Here is an 18,260-nt window from a genome sequence, read left to right as displayed (position 1 = left end):
TGTGCCTGTGTGTTTAAAGTATTTTATGTTTAAATATATGAAGTGTCATTTTTTTGTGCACCACAATATAAATAAAGATGAAAATTGCAGAGTTTTTATTTTTCAAGCATTTTATAAGTACACAACATGTTTGAACAATATTAAATATATTATTATAAGGGCAGCACAGTGGCTTAGTGGTTAGCACTGTTGCCTCACAGCAAGAAGGTCATGGGTTCAATTCCCACCTGTGGCCTTTCTGTGTGGAGTTGCATGTTCTTCCTGTGTTTGTGTGGGTTTCCTCCGGGTGCTCTGGTTTCCTCCCACATCCAAAGACATGCGGGTTAGGTGGATTGGAATCTTTAAATTGTCCGTAGGTGATTGCGAGAGGGTGTGAATGTGTTTGTTTGTCTGTTTGTGGCCCTGTGACAGACTGGCATCCTGTCCTGGGATAGGCCTCAGCCCCCCGCAACCCTTAATTGGACTAAGCGGTTGAAAATGAGTGTGACAGTGTGAGTAAATATATTAGAAAATATATTTAATGATGTATTTCTCTTCAAGTCTGAAAGTGCTGCCAACAGTACAAGAAGGACTATTGAAATATAAACACCTGACTGAACAGGTGCCCTGTGCACAGATGCTGGGCATGTATTTTGCCCCTCTGTGTAAAATCTGGCCCCTGATTTGGAAAAATTTTGGCTCCACCACTGTTATCACTATAAATATGCTGTAATTGTTTTGCACAATGATCTGTAAATGATTTCTTGAGAATTTAGTGAAAATGTAAAATGACATCAACTTGGATCTGTCTCTTGAGCCAGATCCTCTCCAAAGATTAATGGGGGTTTCCTCGATTCCTGCTCCATCCCTCTACCAGGTTTCACAACAATATTCCTGTTGATTCAGTGTATTCCTGCTGACCCACAGACAAACGTTACGACAGATATTTTCTCACATTCACGCAGTCTTTACTTTACTGCATCCATCTAAAGGCGTTCCTAAGCCGCTGCAGGGCCTGCACTACCTCAACACTAGGTGTCGGCCTTCCGCGCAGCATTGTTTCGCTGTGTGCCTGCATGCCTGCGTCTGACCGAACATGTTGACAGCTGCCTGACACTCATTCATTTTCATACTTCTCTCGTCTTGTTTTTCGGCACTCTGTCTCCGTCTCTGCACATGCAGGACTCTGCCCCGACTTGCAGCCTCCACCCCACCACCAGTCACGCTAATTCCCGCTCCGTGATTTGCTGTTTGCTGCGGGGTGCGTGCTGCGCCCTCTGTACAATCTGATTGGCTTTTTGAGTAACCCTGCAGGTTTCCACCATTAACAGAAAGTGAGAAAAGTGAGAGTCTCAATTCACCTCAGCGTTTTAACAAACTACATGACAGCAGCTGCAAAAGAAGAAGGAAACCCGACGGTGAGTAGAGACAGAAAGGAAAAATCCCAGAGTGCCTAGGTGCATCGTTTCTGGAAGATTTGAGGCATGACCTCATGAATGATGACTTTTTCACTTGTACTTTTTGCAACTTTACAACAGAGACGTGTAGAAGCACGTGTTCAGTGGGACGTTACATAGAAGCTGTTCTTTGTTTTCCAGACATGAATAATCGCTCCATCGCCTGGTGGCTGAGACAGATTGGCCTTCCCCAGTACACAAAGACACTAGAGAGTGAATATTACGGTCTGGAAGTATGTAACATGCAAATACACCCCTGTGTTATTGTTGTGTCTGCACTTAGATGCGTGTGACAGTTCCTGTTTTTCCTGCCCGTCTCGTCAGGGTTTGCTGAACGTCACGGATACGGAGCTGAAAGAAGCGGGAATAGATGATTCCACACACAGAGACACCATCCTTAGTCAGCTTTCCAGACACAGACAGAAACTCGATCCACACTCAGGTGACGTGCACTGATCACCAATGGCACACATGCACGGGTTCTTCCAGTGGCACTTCAACATACAGTCTCCTCCAAATCTATTGGGCCCCTTGGTCTTTCACACATTTTACTTATGTCCGACAAGCACGTAATAAAATCATCGGCATTGATTTATTTGTCTGTCTGTTAGCAGGATTATGTCAAAACTACTGCATGGATTTTGAAGAAATTTTCACCACAGATATATATCAGGTGATGGAGGACTCCATTAAATTCTGGAGGTGATCCGGTGTCACCGACCGAACGGTCCCCTCTAAAAATCAGTCTGCCCTGCCTTCACTGCGCATGCTTCATTAGCCACGGTTCAGGGGTTAACACCTCGTTTCTGCTTCAAACTGCACTCCAGTCATCATCTGTCTCAGCGACAGGTATCTGAAACTTTTGTACAACAATCATTTCCACATAAATTCAGCATTATTTCATCATAAAAGACAGAGGAAGTGATCAGAGCGCCGTGGCTACATGAGCTACTAGCTGATGCGTTCACTGTGTGTCAGTCATTTCAAAGCGTCACAGAGCTTCACCTCGTTTCTGCTTAAAACGGCCACATTTCTGCTTAAAACTGACTTTAGAATGATTTAAGAGGTTTTATCTTGTCATCTAATGATTAATAATCCCATTAATCCATTTGATCACTTTGGGTGAAGAGACTCTAGCTCAGAACTCCGAAATGACACATGTGCAGTGGAGGCAGGGTGGACTAATTTTTAGAGGCAGACCGTTCGGTCAGCGACATTGGATCCAGATTCTGGATCAAGTTTCACTTTATACAGGCATTGAAGGATTACGTCAAAACTACTTCACGGATTCCCACCAAATTTTCACCACAGATACATATTAGGCCATGGAATACTCCATTAAATTTTGGAGGTGATCTGGATCCGAAGCCGGATTCTGGATCAAAATTTCACTTTATATACACTTTGAAAAATTACGTCAAAACGAATTCACGGATTCTCACCAAATTTGCACCACAGATAAATATTAGAAAAAGGAAGACTCCACTGAATTTTGGAGGTGATCTGGATCCAGATTGGCAAACGTCACAAATTTCTGATTGCTCTTGTTCATTTATGCCATTTCAAATACAAAAAGTAAATCAGGCTTCTCAAAATAAAAATTTCTAAAATGATCTTCTTTAAACTCAAAGCAAATCTCTACAACTTGCTATAAATCAATTACAAATATAAAAGCCAAGATGATGGGCTGCGTAAGTAATGGAACGCTTTGGTATAACACCTGTAAATAATAACTTGTTTGAAGAAAACTGGCAATAAAACTGATTATTTACAGGCAGGGTTGGGTAGGATTACTTTGAAGGAATACATCTGGATTACATGTATGTATGTACATACATTTGGATTACTTGTAATCTGATTACTTTGGGATTACATTTCAAAGTAATCCTACCCAACCTTGTTTACAGGTAACCAAAGGGGCCCATTACTTATGCAACCCATCATCTCGGCTTTTATATTATATTATAATTTATATACAGTTGTAGAGATTTGCTTTGAGATTGAGTTTAAGGAAGACAGTTTTAAAATTTTTATTATATTGAGAAGCCTGATTTACTTTTTGTATTTGAATGGCATAAATAAATTAAATGTGTGAAATACCAAGTGTTCCAGGACTTTTGGAGGGGACTGTAAAAACCTCTCACCATGCTAGGATTTTATGTTGTTATTTATTTTGTGTGTGTGTGTGTTGGGGGGGGGGCATTTCATCAAAAATTTGGCTGCATTATCAAAATTGCAAATCTGGAGATGGATACCAATGAAGTTCAAGTAAAAAAAAAAAATTAATAATAGATTTTTCTTTTGAAATTGATGAGGATTGATGATGAGGATCAAACTTCAACAATCTGCGTCAAAGATGAGCAATTAGGATAAAAAAAAAAATCAGCAATTAAATGAATTATTGGGATCAAATGTCAGCAAACAGGAACTAGGGTTAGCATGACAGGATCAAAGAGCAGCAATTAAACAAGTGATCAGTAACAGAGTTCAACAAATGGGATAAAATATGAATGCTCAGGATCAAAGGTTCATGATCAAGGATGAGTGATCAGGATCAAAGATCTGCAATTAAATGAGTGATCAGGAACACAGGTCAATAAATAGAATCAAAGACCAGGATCACAGATGAGTGATCACAGACAGCTTGTTAACTGTGCCATTAGCACCACAGTAAAATATAACCAGTATCAATAAAAAAATAGAATAAAAATTTGTATCTAAGAAAGGCTGAAATTCCAGCCCACATACAGCAATATTTTTTTTTCTCCCTTTAACACATATACAGTTTTGATTGTACTTCCCCATTTTCTCTTTATTTCATCCAAATAAATCAAGGAACTTTTTAATAACTTTTGATTGACCAGTTAATGAGTCATTATGATGTTATGTAACATGTGCACTTAAATGATTAAAAATTCATTAATAAAATCATTTTGACAGTCTTGGAGAAGACCAGTTCTTGTGATGCCCCTTTGATCTTTGGTGACACCCCCACCCCCACCCCCCAGGAAGGTCTTGGACTCCAGGTGGGACACCAGGGGACTAGTGAATGCTAACTTTAAGAGTTTTGATTTTGAATTTCAGGGGGGGAAATGCAGTACAAATTGAACCGAAAGTACTCTCTGGGATCATCTATGGATCTGGTGAGAACACAAAACAGACACAAAGACACAGACAGAAAGACACAAAGACAAAGACAGAAAGACACAGACACAAACACAAAGACAGAAAGACAGACACAAATACAGATAGAAAGACACAGACACAAAGACACAGAACCAAAGAAAGGCAGAAAGACACAGGCACAAAGACAAAGACAGAAAGATACGGACACAAAGACAGAAAGACAGACAGAAAGACACAGACACAAAAACACAGAAACAAAGAAAGACAGAAAGATACGGACACAAAGACAAAGACAGAAAGACATGGACAGAAAGACACAAAGACAAAGACAGAAAGACAAGGACACAAAGACAAAGACAGAAAGACACGGACAGAAAAACACAAAGACAAAGACAGAAAGACACAGACACAAAGACAGACACAAAGACACCAACACAGACACAAAAACACCAACACAGACACAAAAACACAGACACAAAGACACCGACAGAAAGACACAGACACAAAGACACCAACACAGACACACAGACACAAAAACACCGACACAAAAACACAGAGAAAGACACAGACACAAAGACACCAACACAGACACAAAAACACCGACACAAAAACACAGAGAAAGACACAGACACAAAGACACAGACACAAAAACACCGACACAAAGACACCAACACCGACACAAAGACACGGACACAAAGACAAAGACAGAAAGACACGGACACAAAGACAAAGACAGAAAGACACAAAGACACGGACACAAAGACAAAGACAGAAAGACACGGACACAAAGACAGACAGAAAGACACAGACACAAAGACACGGACACAAAGACAGACAGAAAGACACAGACACAAAGACACGGACACAAAGACAAAGACAGAAAGACACGGACACAAAGACAGACAGAAAGACACAGACACAAAGACACGGACACAAAGACAGACAGAAAGACACAGACACAAAGACACAGAAACAAAGAAAGACAGAAAGACACAGGCACAAAGACAAAGACAGAAAGATACGGACAGAAAGACAAAGACAGGAAGACACGGACAGAAAGACACAGACACAAAGACAAAGACAGAAAGACGCAAACACAAAGACAGACACAAAGACACAGACAGAAAGACAGATAGAAAGTCACAGACAGACACAGACAGAAAGACAGATAGAAAGGCACAGACAGAAAGACAGACACAAAGCCAGACAGAAAGACACAGGCACAAAGACAAAAGACAGAAAGACAGACACAGGACACAAAGACATACACAGAAAGACAGAAAGGCACAGACAGAAAGACAGACACAAAGACACAGGCACAAAGACAAAAGACAGAAAGAGACAGACACAAAGACACAGGCACAAAGACAAAAGACAGAAAGAGACAGACACAAAGACACAGGCACAAAGACAAAAGACAGAAAGACACAGACACAAAGACACAGACATACAGACACACCGACACAAAAACACAGACACAAAGACACCAACACAGACACACCGACACAAAAACACAGACACAAAGACACAGAGACTCGGACACAAAGACACCAACACAGACACACAGACACAAAAACACCGACACAAAAACACAGAGAAAGACACAGACACAAAGACACAGACACAAAAACACCGACACAAAGACACCAACACCGACACAAAAACACAGACACAAAGACAAAGACAGAAAGACACAGACACAAAGACATGGACACAAAGACAAAGACAGAAAGACACGGACACAAAGACAGACAGAAAGACACAGACACAAAGACACGGACACAAAGACAGACAGAAAGACACAGACACAAAGACACGGACACAAAGACAAAGACAGAAAGACACAGACACAAAGACACGGACACAAAGACAAAGACAGAAAGACACGGACACAAAGACAGACAGAAAAACACAGACACAAAGACACGGACACAAAGACAGACACAAAGACACAGACACAAAGACACAGAAACAAAGAAAGACAGAAAGACACAGGCACAAAGACAAAGACAGAAAGATACGGACAGAAAGACAAAGACAGAAAGATACGGACAGAAAGACAAAGACAGGAAGACACGGACAGAAAGACACAGACACAAAGACAAAGACAGAAAGACGCAAACACAAAGACAGACACAAAGACACAGACAGAAAGACAGATAGAAAGGCACAGACAGAAAGACAGACACAAAGCCAGACAGAAAGACACAGGCACAAAGACAAAAGACAGAAAGACAGACACAGAGACAGACAGAAAGACACAGGCACAAAGACAAAAGACAGAAAGACAGACACAGGACACAAAGACATACACAGAAAGACAGAAAGGCACAGACAGAAAGACAGACACAAAGACACAGGCACAAAGACAAAAGACAGAAAGACACAGACACAAAGACACAGACATACAGACACAGAGATACAGGCACAGAGACACGGACACAAAGACACCAACACAGACACACCGACACAAAAACACAGACACAAAGACACCGACACAAAGACACCGACAGAAAGACACAGGCACAGACACAGACAGAAAGACACAGAGACACAGAGACACAAAGACACAGACATAAAGACACCGACAGAGACACAAAGACATAGACACAAAGGCACAGACACAAAAACACCGACACAAAGACACCAACACAGACACAAAAACACCAACACAAAGACAAGACACCAACATAGACACACAGACACAAAGACACCGACACAAAGACACCAACACAGACACACAGACACAAAGACACCGACACAAAGACACCAACACAGACACACAGACACAAAGACACCAACACAGACACACAGACACAAAGACACCGACACAAAGACACCAACACAGACACAAAGACACGCACACAAAGACACCAACATAGACGCACAGACACAGGCACAGACACACATACATGGACCAGATGCACAGACCAGTGCATGGAGCCTGGTGCTGCAAACAGCAGCAGTACTTTTTGGGTTTGCGTCACTTCCTGCAGGTGAAGCCAAAAAAGGATCTGTTCCGCCAGAGTGTTTTGCCCCGCCTCCAGCGCTCAGACAAAAACAGAGTCTCCGCCTCCTGCTCTCAGCTCCGCCCCCTGAGGGAGGACCACAATATTGGTGACAGGGACAACTGTCAGAACAGCAAACACAGGTGAGCAGATCCCACAGGCGGACGTGTCTGTTTGGCTAATATTTAACCAGCGCCTCATAAAACCTCTGCCGCTTTACCGGGGGGGACAAGAAATTACAACCCTATGAGGAATCATCTTAAATACACTTTCAACATCAACCAGTTATTGACTCATACAGTCAACAACACACCTTCATTTCTGATCAGTGTGTCAGGCAAACAGATGTGTGTGTGTGTGTGTGTGTGTGTGTGTGTGTGTGTGTGTGTGTGTGTGTGTGTGTGTGTGTGTGTGTGTGTGTGTGTGTGTGTGTGTGTGTGTGTGTAAGTTGATTCAGCAATGGTCAGCATCATTCCAAATGCCACCATATTTAAGATAAACCACAGAAAACTCATTTTCCACAAGATTACTATAACCTGAAGTGAAAGCAAGACTGGTGTGACCTGTGCAGGATGAATACACCCACTTATCATGACGCTACCAAGCTAGCTAAAGCTAAGAAGCCTGAAATTTGGTTCTGGTGTTTTATTAACAGTCTAAGGCACACCTGTGCACTAATCATGGTGTCTAATCAGCATCTTGATATGGCACACCTGTGAGGTGGGATGGATTATCTCAGCAAAGGAGAAGTGCTCACTATCACAGATTTAGACTGGTTTGTGAACAATATTTGAGGGAAATGGTGATATTGTGTATGTGGAAAAAGTTTTAGATCTTTGAGTTCATCTCATACAAAATGGGAGCAAAACCAAAAGTGTTGCGTTTATATTTTTGTTGAGTGTACATAAAGTTAAGGCTTAAAACAGCCTAATATAGCTGTCATGAACAGGAAAACTAGCTATAGCGACCTAATCGATTTTTATATGTTTATTCCTGCTGTAATGTTGTACATTTTAACATGGGGTTCTCTGGGGATAAAATTATATATTCTGGTGTGGTAATCTGAGGTAAGCTTTGTGGCCAAGCTCTTACAAAAGAAAGCTAACTTTTCAGGTATAAAAATGGCCACGCACCAGTTGGTCTAACATAGCTTGACATTGCGTTTTTACAATTTTATTGAAAACAAAAGCAGTTTAATACAATCATGATATTTTGTGATGTCCATCAATGAACATTTGGTGAGCAGCCCGTTTGTTTTCATTAAGGGTACCAGTTATAATCTCTCCATTTGTTCATTATGTTGATTCAAATTATTATGAAATGTATACAAATTATTTGTTATACTTAAAATAGGGAAAGATTTATTGTAAAGTTTTCTTAATTACAAGCATGTCCCTTTAATGTGAACCCTCACCTTTGCGTTATCAATCAAAATCCTGATGGACCTCATCAGTCAACACTAGCTTTTTGAAAATATGGATACACGGAACCTTCACGTGACAGTCATATGTGTACTTTATAAGTTTAATCTTAGGCAGTGAACATTGTTAGCTATACTGTAATAATACTATTATCAGTCTGCTCTGAGCAAAAAGTCACTCGTCTTGTTTTACCCGTCGTCTTTCACTTGTCCTGAGTTTTGATTCAGTTTTTGCTCAATTGAAGAGTTGTCCATGGTGTTTAGTCAACAAAATCTTCTTGTTGTAATCCTCTAGATTTTGGTCTCTAACTTGAGAAGCAATTTGTTGCTTTACTGTAAAAATTCAGATGACCAACTTCAGTCCCCATATCTTAAAAAAAAAAAAAATCCTTAAAAGTACCGGCGGTAATCACTGTCCTCCTTCTAAAATCGCCTAACATCATTTCTGGCTACCCTATTCCCCTCAAAATACAATTTCTTTCATTACAAATGATTGAACTCCATCTCCCCTGTTTGTCAATCTACTCTGTAAAAAACATTGTGTCAGATTTTTACCTCAAATGATCTTGAGTCAATCGCAGCACCCTTTGCGTGCCGCAAGATGTCCATTTTGTGTGTTGACATGCTTTTGGAACCAGTGTTAAGTGGCTATTCAAGGAACTGCAGCTTTTGTCATTTCTGCATTGGCTTCATTTTTCAACGCCGGAGACTGCTGCGAGGTAAAGATGACTGAAACGGCACATTCAAACCGGACTAAAATCGCTGAGAACGGCATTAACCCACCTCCCCATGTGAAACTACTCCTGTAAGAACAGGGTACAGAATATAAAAAGTTCACACAGATCCAGGCCAAACTGTGCTGGGCCTCATGCGGCCCACGGGGCACCAGTTTGACGGAGTGTGGGATTTGCCGTTTTCGCGTAATGCGTTGGGCGATAAATAATAATAATAATAATAATAATAAAAAAAAAACAACAACAAAAAAACAAAAAAACAAAACAAAGCGTTGGTACGCCAGCTGAATCCGTAAAAGCAACTTTCTGTCAGGCTACTGTTCACCCGAATGCTGGTGACGTCACCCGGCTGTTGTGGGAGAAATAGCGGCGTTTGAGCGTCGGGACGCGGGGCGGGTGGACGTGTGGGAACTCGTTGTACGGAAGGCGAGAGCAGGAGGAGGTGGAGAAGAAGGAAAAAAAAAAGAAGAAGAAGAAGAAGGGGCTTGGAGCGGAGGAGAAGTGGACTCTTTCCCTGAAAGCAGAAACATGTCTGCGCCGTGAAAAACGACACTCAGGTAGGAGAACCGCTGCTCCACCGACACCTTTAAAAAATAAACCCTCAAAAACACACACACACACCAAACCGTTTAGCATGTGTTCTCCAGGTAAATCTACAAACCAGACGGATAATCGACCTTCATGAAGCGTATCCCAGCTAAACAAATAGGTTGCGCAACTTTTATTCAAGTTGTGGCAACTTTTTCCAGCTCGCAGCGATTTAAGGTCTTTTTTTTTTTTTTAATCTGTTACGTTTAAAGTCTGTACCTAGAAGGAGTACTAGTTAGTTAGCAGTTGGGATTTGTAAAGTTTACTAAAACCTGTGGTATCAGGTTGCATTTCACAATAAAAGCTGCAGAGTGTGAAACACCTGTGCAGAGCCAACGCCCCTTAAACAGGATGTGACCAAACCCTACTGCTTCTTATCTCCGAGATAAAATCAAAAAATCAACTACCATTTGCCTGAAATGTCTACTTTCCTATCTGGGTGGCGACACACACACACTGATTTGTATTTGTGCTTTCTGTTAGCGACGTCCGCGCAAGGTCAAAGCAGGTCATTTAAGACTTTCATACAAATCAGAGTGGAATTATACAATTAGTGCGAGGAAACTTTAGTAGCATTACTTAGCTAATAAGACAAATGTTACTTTTAACCAGTCAACGTTAGCCAGTTTGACTAATTTAAAGCAAAAGTTATAAACTAGATGAAGTTTTTATTCATCTGTTGACGTTTATGTTGCCTTCAGGACGACTGTGAAATCAGAAAACTATTTGGAAGCTTGCATGTGCTTGATGAACTTGTAGTGGTGCAGCTTAGCTAAAATATCCATTAAAATGTTCATTTTGTGATAAAAGCATAAAATTTGGCATTTATTTTCAGATATGGAGCCATCCTGGAGCTGACCTCTGATGAGCTACAGGGGTCAAAAAAAATTATACAGGGGTCAAAAATGCTCCAGTCATGTTGTAAACTATACCACATTATTTGTCTGATCATAATGTTTCCAAAAAGGTATAGTTTGGACTATCTATGACGGAATGTTATGGGGTTAAAAATGGCAAGAATGGTAAAGGTCAGTTACAGGGGTTAAAAGTTAAAGTTGCTCCAATTTTGGTTAAAAAGTGATGCAAATTATTGGTTGAAATAATAGGATTAATAAATGGACTAGTTTTGACTGTGTTGAATGTTTGGTCTCCAAAGTAAAGGTCAAATAAGATTGACATCCATTGGATTCTATGACGTATGACATATGTTACCCCATAACATGATACCTAAGCATGACAGATGGTGTAAACTATTCCTTTTTAAAATGCTAATAACTCAACCTATAATTTGCATTTTTTTTAACCAAAATTGGAGCAACTTTAACTTATGACCTCTGCACAAACTGAAACTGACCTTTGTCACCATTTTTTTCTGTTTTTACCCCATAACTCCATGTAATTTAGTCACAGATGGTACACATTTTGACCAAATTGGGTTGAAAGTCAAGCGGCTTGACTTTTACTAAAATGAACTGAAATAAAATTAATTCAGGGCAATTTCAAAGTCGACCTTTGTTGACATACCAAGTTTGGTAGAAATCGCTAAAAGGACCTGGGAGGACTAAACCAACAAAGACAAGCAGCCATATTATTATATGGCGGCCACGCTACGCTCGCTTTGATTGGCTGATTTCCAGTCTGATATTTTCCCATATCAGACCAGTTACCATGACAATCGGTACCATGGATCGCGTATCACATTTGTTACAGACCAGAAAGCTAAAAATATGATTAGAAAAACCAAGTTGGACATGAACGCATTCCATAAATATCTAAACGGCATCGGAAAAAACACACAGATTGAAATCTTACCAGCTAACGACTGGATCGTCTGTTAGCAAGTTGTTCATGGAGGTGACTTTGAGCTCAAAACCGTCAGCAGCTTTGATGATACCATAGGTTCGCATGTTTATATATATATATATATATATATATATATATATATATATATATATATATATATATATATATATATATATATATATATATATATATATATATATATATATATATACACGAGGTCTGTCCGTAAAGTATAGGTCCTTTTTATTTTTTTCAAAAACTATATAGATTTCATTCATATGTTTTTACGTCAGACATGCTTGAACCCTCGTGCGCATGTGTGAGTTTTTCCACGCCTGTCGGTGACGTCATTCGCCTGTGAGCACTCCTTGTGGGAGGAGTAGTCCAGCCCCTCGTCGGAATTCCTTTGTCTGAGAAGTTGCTGAGAGACTGGCGCTTTGTTTGATCAACATTTTTTCTAAACCTGTGAGACACATCGAAGTGGACATGGTTCGAAAAATTAAGCTGGTCTTCAGTGAACATTTTAACAGCTGATGAGAGATTTTGAGGTGATTCTATCGCTTTAAGGACTTTTCACGGTGCAAGACGTCGCGCAGCGTTCTCAGGCAGCGTCATCAGCCTGTTTCAAGCTTAAAACCTCCACATTTCAGGCTCTGTTGATCCAGGACGTCGTGAGAGAACAGAGAAGTTTCAGAAGAAGTCGGTTTCAGCATTTTATCCGGATATTCCACTGTTAAAGGAGATTTTTTTAATGAAAGACGTGCGGGCGGATTGCAGCGTCGGCTCGCAGCCGCCGCGACGCTCCGCCACAGGAAAAACACCTCTGTTGGAAGCCTTGAGGACAAGTTGGAACATCTCCAGCTGATAAACAATTTCTCATATACTCACTCCACTGAAAGCCATCAAAAGCCAACTGGATTTTAACAAATGGTTATCAACACAGAGGTGTTTTTCCTGTGCCGCTGCGCCGCGTCGGCTGCGTCCCAACGCGCGGACCCGTCCGCACGTCTTTCATTAAAAAAATCTCCTTTAACAGTGGAATATCCGGATAAAATGCTGAAACCGACTTCTTCTGAAACGTCTCTGTTCTCTCACGACGTCCTGGATCAATAGAGCCTGAAATTGAAACAGGCTGATGACGCTGCCTGAGAGCGCTGCACAACGTCTCGCACCGTGAAAAGTCCTTAAAGCGACAGCATCACCTCAAAATCTCTCATCAGCTGTTAAAATTTTCACTGAAAACCAGCTTAATTTTTCGAACCATGTCCACTTCGATGTGTCTCACAGGTTTAGAAAAAATTTTGATCAAACAAAGCGCCAGTCTCTCATCAACTTCTCAGACAAAGGAATTCCGACGAGGGGCTGGACGACTCCTCCCACAAGGAGTGCTCACAGGCGAATGACGTCACCGACAGGTGTGGAAAAACTCATGCATGCGCACGAGGGTTCAAGCATGTCTGACGTAAAAACATATGAATGAAATCCATATAGTTTTTGAAAAAAATAAAAAGGACCTATACTTTACGGACAGCCCTCGTATGTATGTATGTATGTGTATATATATATATGTATATGTATGTATATATATGTATATGTATATATATATATATGTGTATGTATATATATGTATATGTATATATATATATATGTGTATGTATATATATGTATATGTATATATATATATATGTGTATATGTATATATATGTATATGTATATGTATATATATGTATATGTATATATATGTATATGTATATATGTATATATATAAATAAAATAGCCATATAATAAACAAATTATTAACCTCACTTGTTCGGTTAATAATCCTTTAATGTTGGGCTCAATGATGGACCACTCCTGGACAATTCCACAACCAGCTTCTATGTGTTGTGTGTCAAGTTTGAAATAAAAAAATAAATATATTTTGATCTCTGACCCCAATGATTGACTTTTGTCAAATTTGATGTCGTAGGCAATTCCAGAACTCCCCATATATGTGCCAAATTTGGCACAAATCAGAATGGAAAAACTTGATCTTTGATCTCGGTTCATTTTATTTATATAGCACCAAATCACAACATAAGTTGCCCCAAGGCAATTCACAAGGGTACAGTCTGACCTGACCAACCCCCTGAGTAAGCACGAAGGTGACAGTGATGAAGAAAAAAAACTCCCTCAGGCCATTTGTGAAGAAGAAACCTCAAGCAGACCAGACTCAGAGGGGTAGTAACCCACTGCTTAGGGCAGAGGTCTCAAACTGATTCCAGAAAGGGCCAAGAGGGTGCAGGCTTTCTTTGCAACCACCCACTCCACCAGCTGATTTGTCTCATTAACATCGCTTTGAGCAGTTACAGTCTGTTAATTTTAATTTTTAATGACCTCTTATGGATCCTCTGCAATACCCTCACAGCTCACCAAGGGGCTGATCGAGCCAGAAACAAGTCCTGAAAACTAGTTAACCTGTAAAGTGAAGATTCTTTCTGCTGTGGAATGTTCATACAAAACATCATATTTTTGTTTCTGGGAATTTTTCCGTTGCGAGAAAAAAGTGCGTATTTATCAGATTAATGGAAGAAGTACTGATGAGTGTGAATGGCAGAATGGAGATGAGTTTATGAGCTGGTTGTTAGTTTAATATGTGGAGTCTGTTTTGTCTCTTTGTGACCTTCGTCTCCACAGAGGCAAGAAGATGGAAGCGGAGTGAGGAAGGAAGCATGTTTTAATAGGCAGGCTATTAAAAAAAAAAATCTCTGTTTTTGACAGACCTTCAGCGATAAAGACCTTGGATCTTCGTCATCCATGTTCAGAGAAAAAATGCCATCTATGGCTGAAAGGATTTGGTTTAAATGAGCTCTCCTTTTTTTGCTCCCCCCCACAGTAAGAAGAGGAGTGTCGGCGCATACCTCAGCCAGGTGAGAAGCAAACGGCCTTGTTGGCTCTCAGTTCCTGCTTCTACATGTTCTACCTGGCATATTAAAGGAGAACTCTGGATTTTTTTTTTTTTAACCTAGGATCTTTTTTTATATTTAAGATTGATATTTTCATTTTCAACAAAAATGAAACTCATTGGTGCAGTATTGATTTTGAACACCAATGCTAACACCGGCTAACCAGCTGTATAGTATTATTGGACAGGGGCAATCAGAAACCCTCGGAATAACCTGCTTCTCAACTCTATTCAGTTAGGCAAAAATGTCATATGAAGTGTTTGTTAGCACAGAGAGCATCCCTACAGAGGTAAATGTGCATGTTTACCTCACTAAATATAAATAAACTTTTTAAGACGGTTGATTGTGCAGCTAGCCGCTTGCCTTAGCCTCGCTGCAGTCCACTGAGACATTGCAAGTGGATTGCTGATGATAAGCTCATGCTGTGTCTTACCGACTCGGCAGTGAGCGACGATTAGCCAATGATGTTTTTTGGGTTCTAAATAAAATAATTTGTGTCCTGTCCTGAGTAGAAAAAAAACCCCTAAAATGTAAAAAGAGAGCCAAAGTTGAAACATCCAGAATTCTCTTTTATTCTCATGTCCATCTGATGGATGTTCCCACGTACTGGTTTCAGTACATTTATTCGCTCAGCGCATCCTCAGCATAAGCACAGGATACACGCAGAGTAACTAATGCTGCCGCTGTGCGTGCAGGTGTTTGGCGGTCGAAGAGAAATGGATTCCCTAAAGAAGGAACTGGAAGAGGAGCTAAAGCTGGGCACTGAGGATCTGAAGAGTCACGCGTGGTACCATGGGCCGCTGAGCCGAGAGGTTTGGCCTGATTCATTTACACTTAAATTTAAATTTTGGCAACTTAAAAAAAAAAAAAAAAAAAAGTCACACGCTGAATTATCATAATTTCCTTTGTTGCTAACTTGAATACAGCCTGATTTAAATGATCTCAACCCCCTTGTGACCAGTTGACCAGGTTAACTTGCTGACTTGTTTCCAGGATGCTGAGTCTCTGTTGGAAGGTGACGGTGACTTCCTGGTTCGTGACTCAAGCTCCGCCCCTGGTGATTACGTTTTGAGTTGCTATTGGAGGAATGAGCCCATGCACTTTAAAATCATAAGAGTGGTTCTACGTCCCAAAAAGGTTTGTGTTGTGTAGCTGGGGGGGGGGGTCCAACTAATAAATCGGTAACCCTTTCATTCATCAGTACTACAGATGCGATTTGGAATTTACACTGCACTGATGTTGGAAGAGGAAAAAGTCTCCAAAAATGTCTGTGCAGATCATCAATAATGTGTTCACCATCTGAGACGTCATGTTTGCCTCCATCTTGTGACAGGGTTACTCTCGGGAGCTGTTCCAGTTTGAGGAGGATCGTTTCGACAATGTTCCTGCTCTGATTCGGTTCTATGTGGGTGGACGTCGGCCCATTTCTCAGGCCTCTGGGGCTGTAATCTTTCACCCAATCACACGAACTCTTTCTGTGCGTGTAATCGCCGAGCGAAATGCAGAGCGCAAAGGCAGCAGCAGTCGACAAACGCACACCAATCGCAGCAAAAGACTCAGCTTCAGCGACACGCTGCAGCTCAGCAATCCCTTGCTAAGGTGGGAGGACGCACATTGATGACTATTCTGATGCATGTGTGCTGTGCACGTGTAACACGCACATACAATAAAAAATGCTAATGAACAACAGGAGCGGAAGTCAGCCTGCCAACCTGGAGACTTTAGGACGGAGACCATCATTGCAGTCTGCACAGTCTGACAGTAGTCTACAAACAGGTACATGAACACAAATGGCTTCTGCCGCGTGATCAGGATTCCGGCTGAGAACACACAAGATCATGAAACACGAAATAATATCCCTCAATTTCTTGCGTTTCTTCATCCAGGTGTTCCAGAGAACAGCCATTCAGAGGACACAGGCCCCGTCCCCATCTCGCCAGTATTCCGCACCGGCAGTGAACCTCTGCTGAGCCCGCGACCGCGACACACCCGCCCCTCCCATCCAGGTCATTTGACACATGACTGATCGATGTTGATTGACGATAAATGAAAAAATGCAATTAGCCACTTAGCTTGCATTTTCTAACAAACTTTGCAGCAGAAGCTGCAATGCATGGTGGGAACCTTCAAATTTCACATGCATAAACATAAGTCCGCCTACAGAGTCCTAAGGATTTGCGCCATTGCTGCCTGCGCCAACCAACAGAGGACATTTGGAATTTAGACTTTTTATTTTCTCTCCATCTGGCCTGCCTGTTCTCAAGTGAGGACATTACATAGTTGTACTAACAAGGTGGACCCAAAGTGCACCAAAAAAACCTCCACAAAAACATCAAATTAAAGTACTTGGAGCAGTGGGATAAGGAGTTGTACGGTATACAGTATTTTCATTAAGCACTTTAAATTAAAGGTGAAAGTTCACACTACAAGGACACCTTGTTTCACATCAACTTTAATGTGTACAGAGACAAAAATTCCAAAAACTGCTTCACTGTCCACATATTTACATACCTGATTAGAATTTAGGATTCTGAAATTCTTAAGTAACTCGTGACTTTAAACCGTGTTTTAAGAAAACATTTTATGGATTAAGACCTACTTCGGTCTTGTTTTCAAAACAGGCCCTTAGTATTCCCGCAGTAAATTGCTCCAGAATTAATTTGGAACTAGATGAGATTGCTTCTATTTTAAGGTCACTGAGGTTCGTTTTAGCTCAGTCAGCGTGGCCTACAAGTGGGAATCCTTGACTTTTAGAAAAACAAACAAAAAAAAAAAGGTGTGAATATGCCATGAAATAAATCCATCCTTCTTCCATGTGGCTGTAGGCGGCGGTGTAACTTTGCGAGGTTCTGATGGACAGCTGCACTCCAGAGCTCCACCCAAACCTCTCCGTATCTCTACGGTCTTCCCCAATGTCCCACTCGGTCAAACTACAAGCCTGGGGAATGATCCCTCCTCTTTCTACAATGAGCTTGTCATCCAGGTAAATGTCTGCAGTTCCTGCCAATTTTTTATGAATAATTCTCATTGTTTAAATAAGGCTGGAAAACCTTCATAGTTGCTGTTCTCCATGGTGTCTAGGTTCCGCAGTCTCGGCGTAAGGGTCATGTAGACCGACTACGTGCAGAGGAGAAGTGGCAGAGTCGTGCCCGCCTCACGGAGACTTCTTTCGGTTTCCTAGAGGCCCAGAACGTGGCAGC

The 18,260-nt window shown here is 41.0% G+C and overlaps 1 protein-coding gene across 2 annotated transcripts in view; it reads left to right on the top strand.

Moving 5' to 3' along the window:
- The first annotated feature begins 1,300 nt into the window (after positions 1-1,300).
- sh2d3a (SH2 domain containing 3A) overlaps positions 1,301-18,260 on the top strand; it is a 28,950-nt gene continuing 11,990 nt past the window's right edge. Inside the window, exons 1-13 of one of the 2 annotated variants that reach the window (XM_034188400.1) lie at positions 1,301-1,397; positions 1,578-1,669; positions 1,761-1,878; positions 4,521-4,579; positions 7,559-7,713; positions 14,991-15,024; positions 15,756-15,872; positions 16,054-16,197; positions 16,394-16,659; positions 16,751-16,836; positions 16,947-17,066; positions 17,886-18,043; positions 18,142-18,260. The exon at positions 18,142-18,260 is cut by the window's right edge and continues 70 nt beyond it. In XM_034188400.1, the coding sequence (XP_034044291.1) occupies positions 1,580-1,669; positions 1,761-1,878; positions 4,521-4,579; positions 7,559-7,713; positions 14,991-15,024; positions 15,756-15,872; positions 16,054-16,197; positions 16,394-16,659; positions 16,751-16,836; positions 16,947-17,066; positions 17,886-18,043; positions 18,142-18,260 (1,466 nt within the window). In that variant the 5' untranslated portion in view covers positions 1,301-1,397; positions 1,578-1,579. Of the gene's footprint in view, positions 1,398-1,577; positions 1,670-1,760; positions 1,879-4,520; positions 4,580-7,558; positions 7,714-10,109; positions 10,282-14,990; positions 15,025-15,755; positions 15,873-16,053; positions 16,198-16,393; positions 16,660-16,750; positions 16,837-16,946; positions 17,067-17,885; positions 18,044-18,141 lie in introns of those variants that run through there. The other variant, XM_034188399.1, reaches the window with a different exon arrangement.

The sequence above is a fragment of the Thalassophryne amazonica genome, chromosome 15 (assembly GCF_902500255.1).
Source record: "Thalassophryne amazonica chromosome 15, fThaAma1.1, whole genome shotgun sequence".
Lineage (NCBI taxonomy): Eukaryota > Metazoa > Chordata > Actinopteri > Batrachoidiformes > Batrachoididae > Thalassophryne > Thalassophryne amazonica.
Note: the sequence above shows the minus strand (reverse complement) of the source record. Positions and strands in the feature narration are given on the sequence as shown.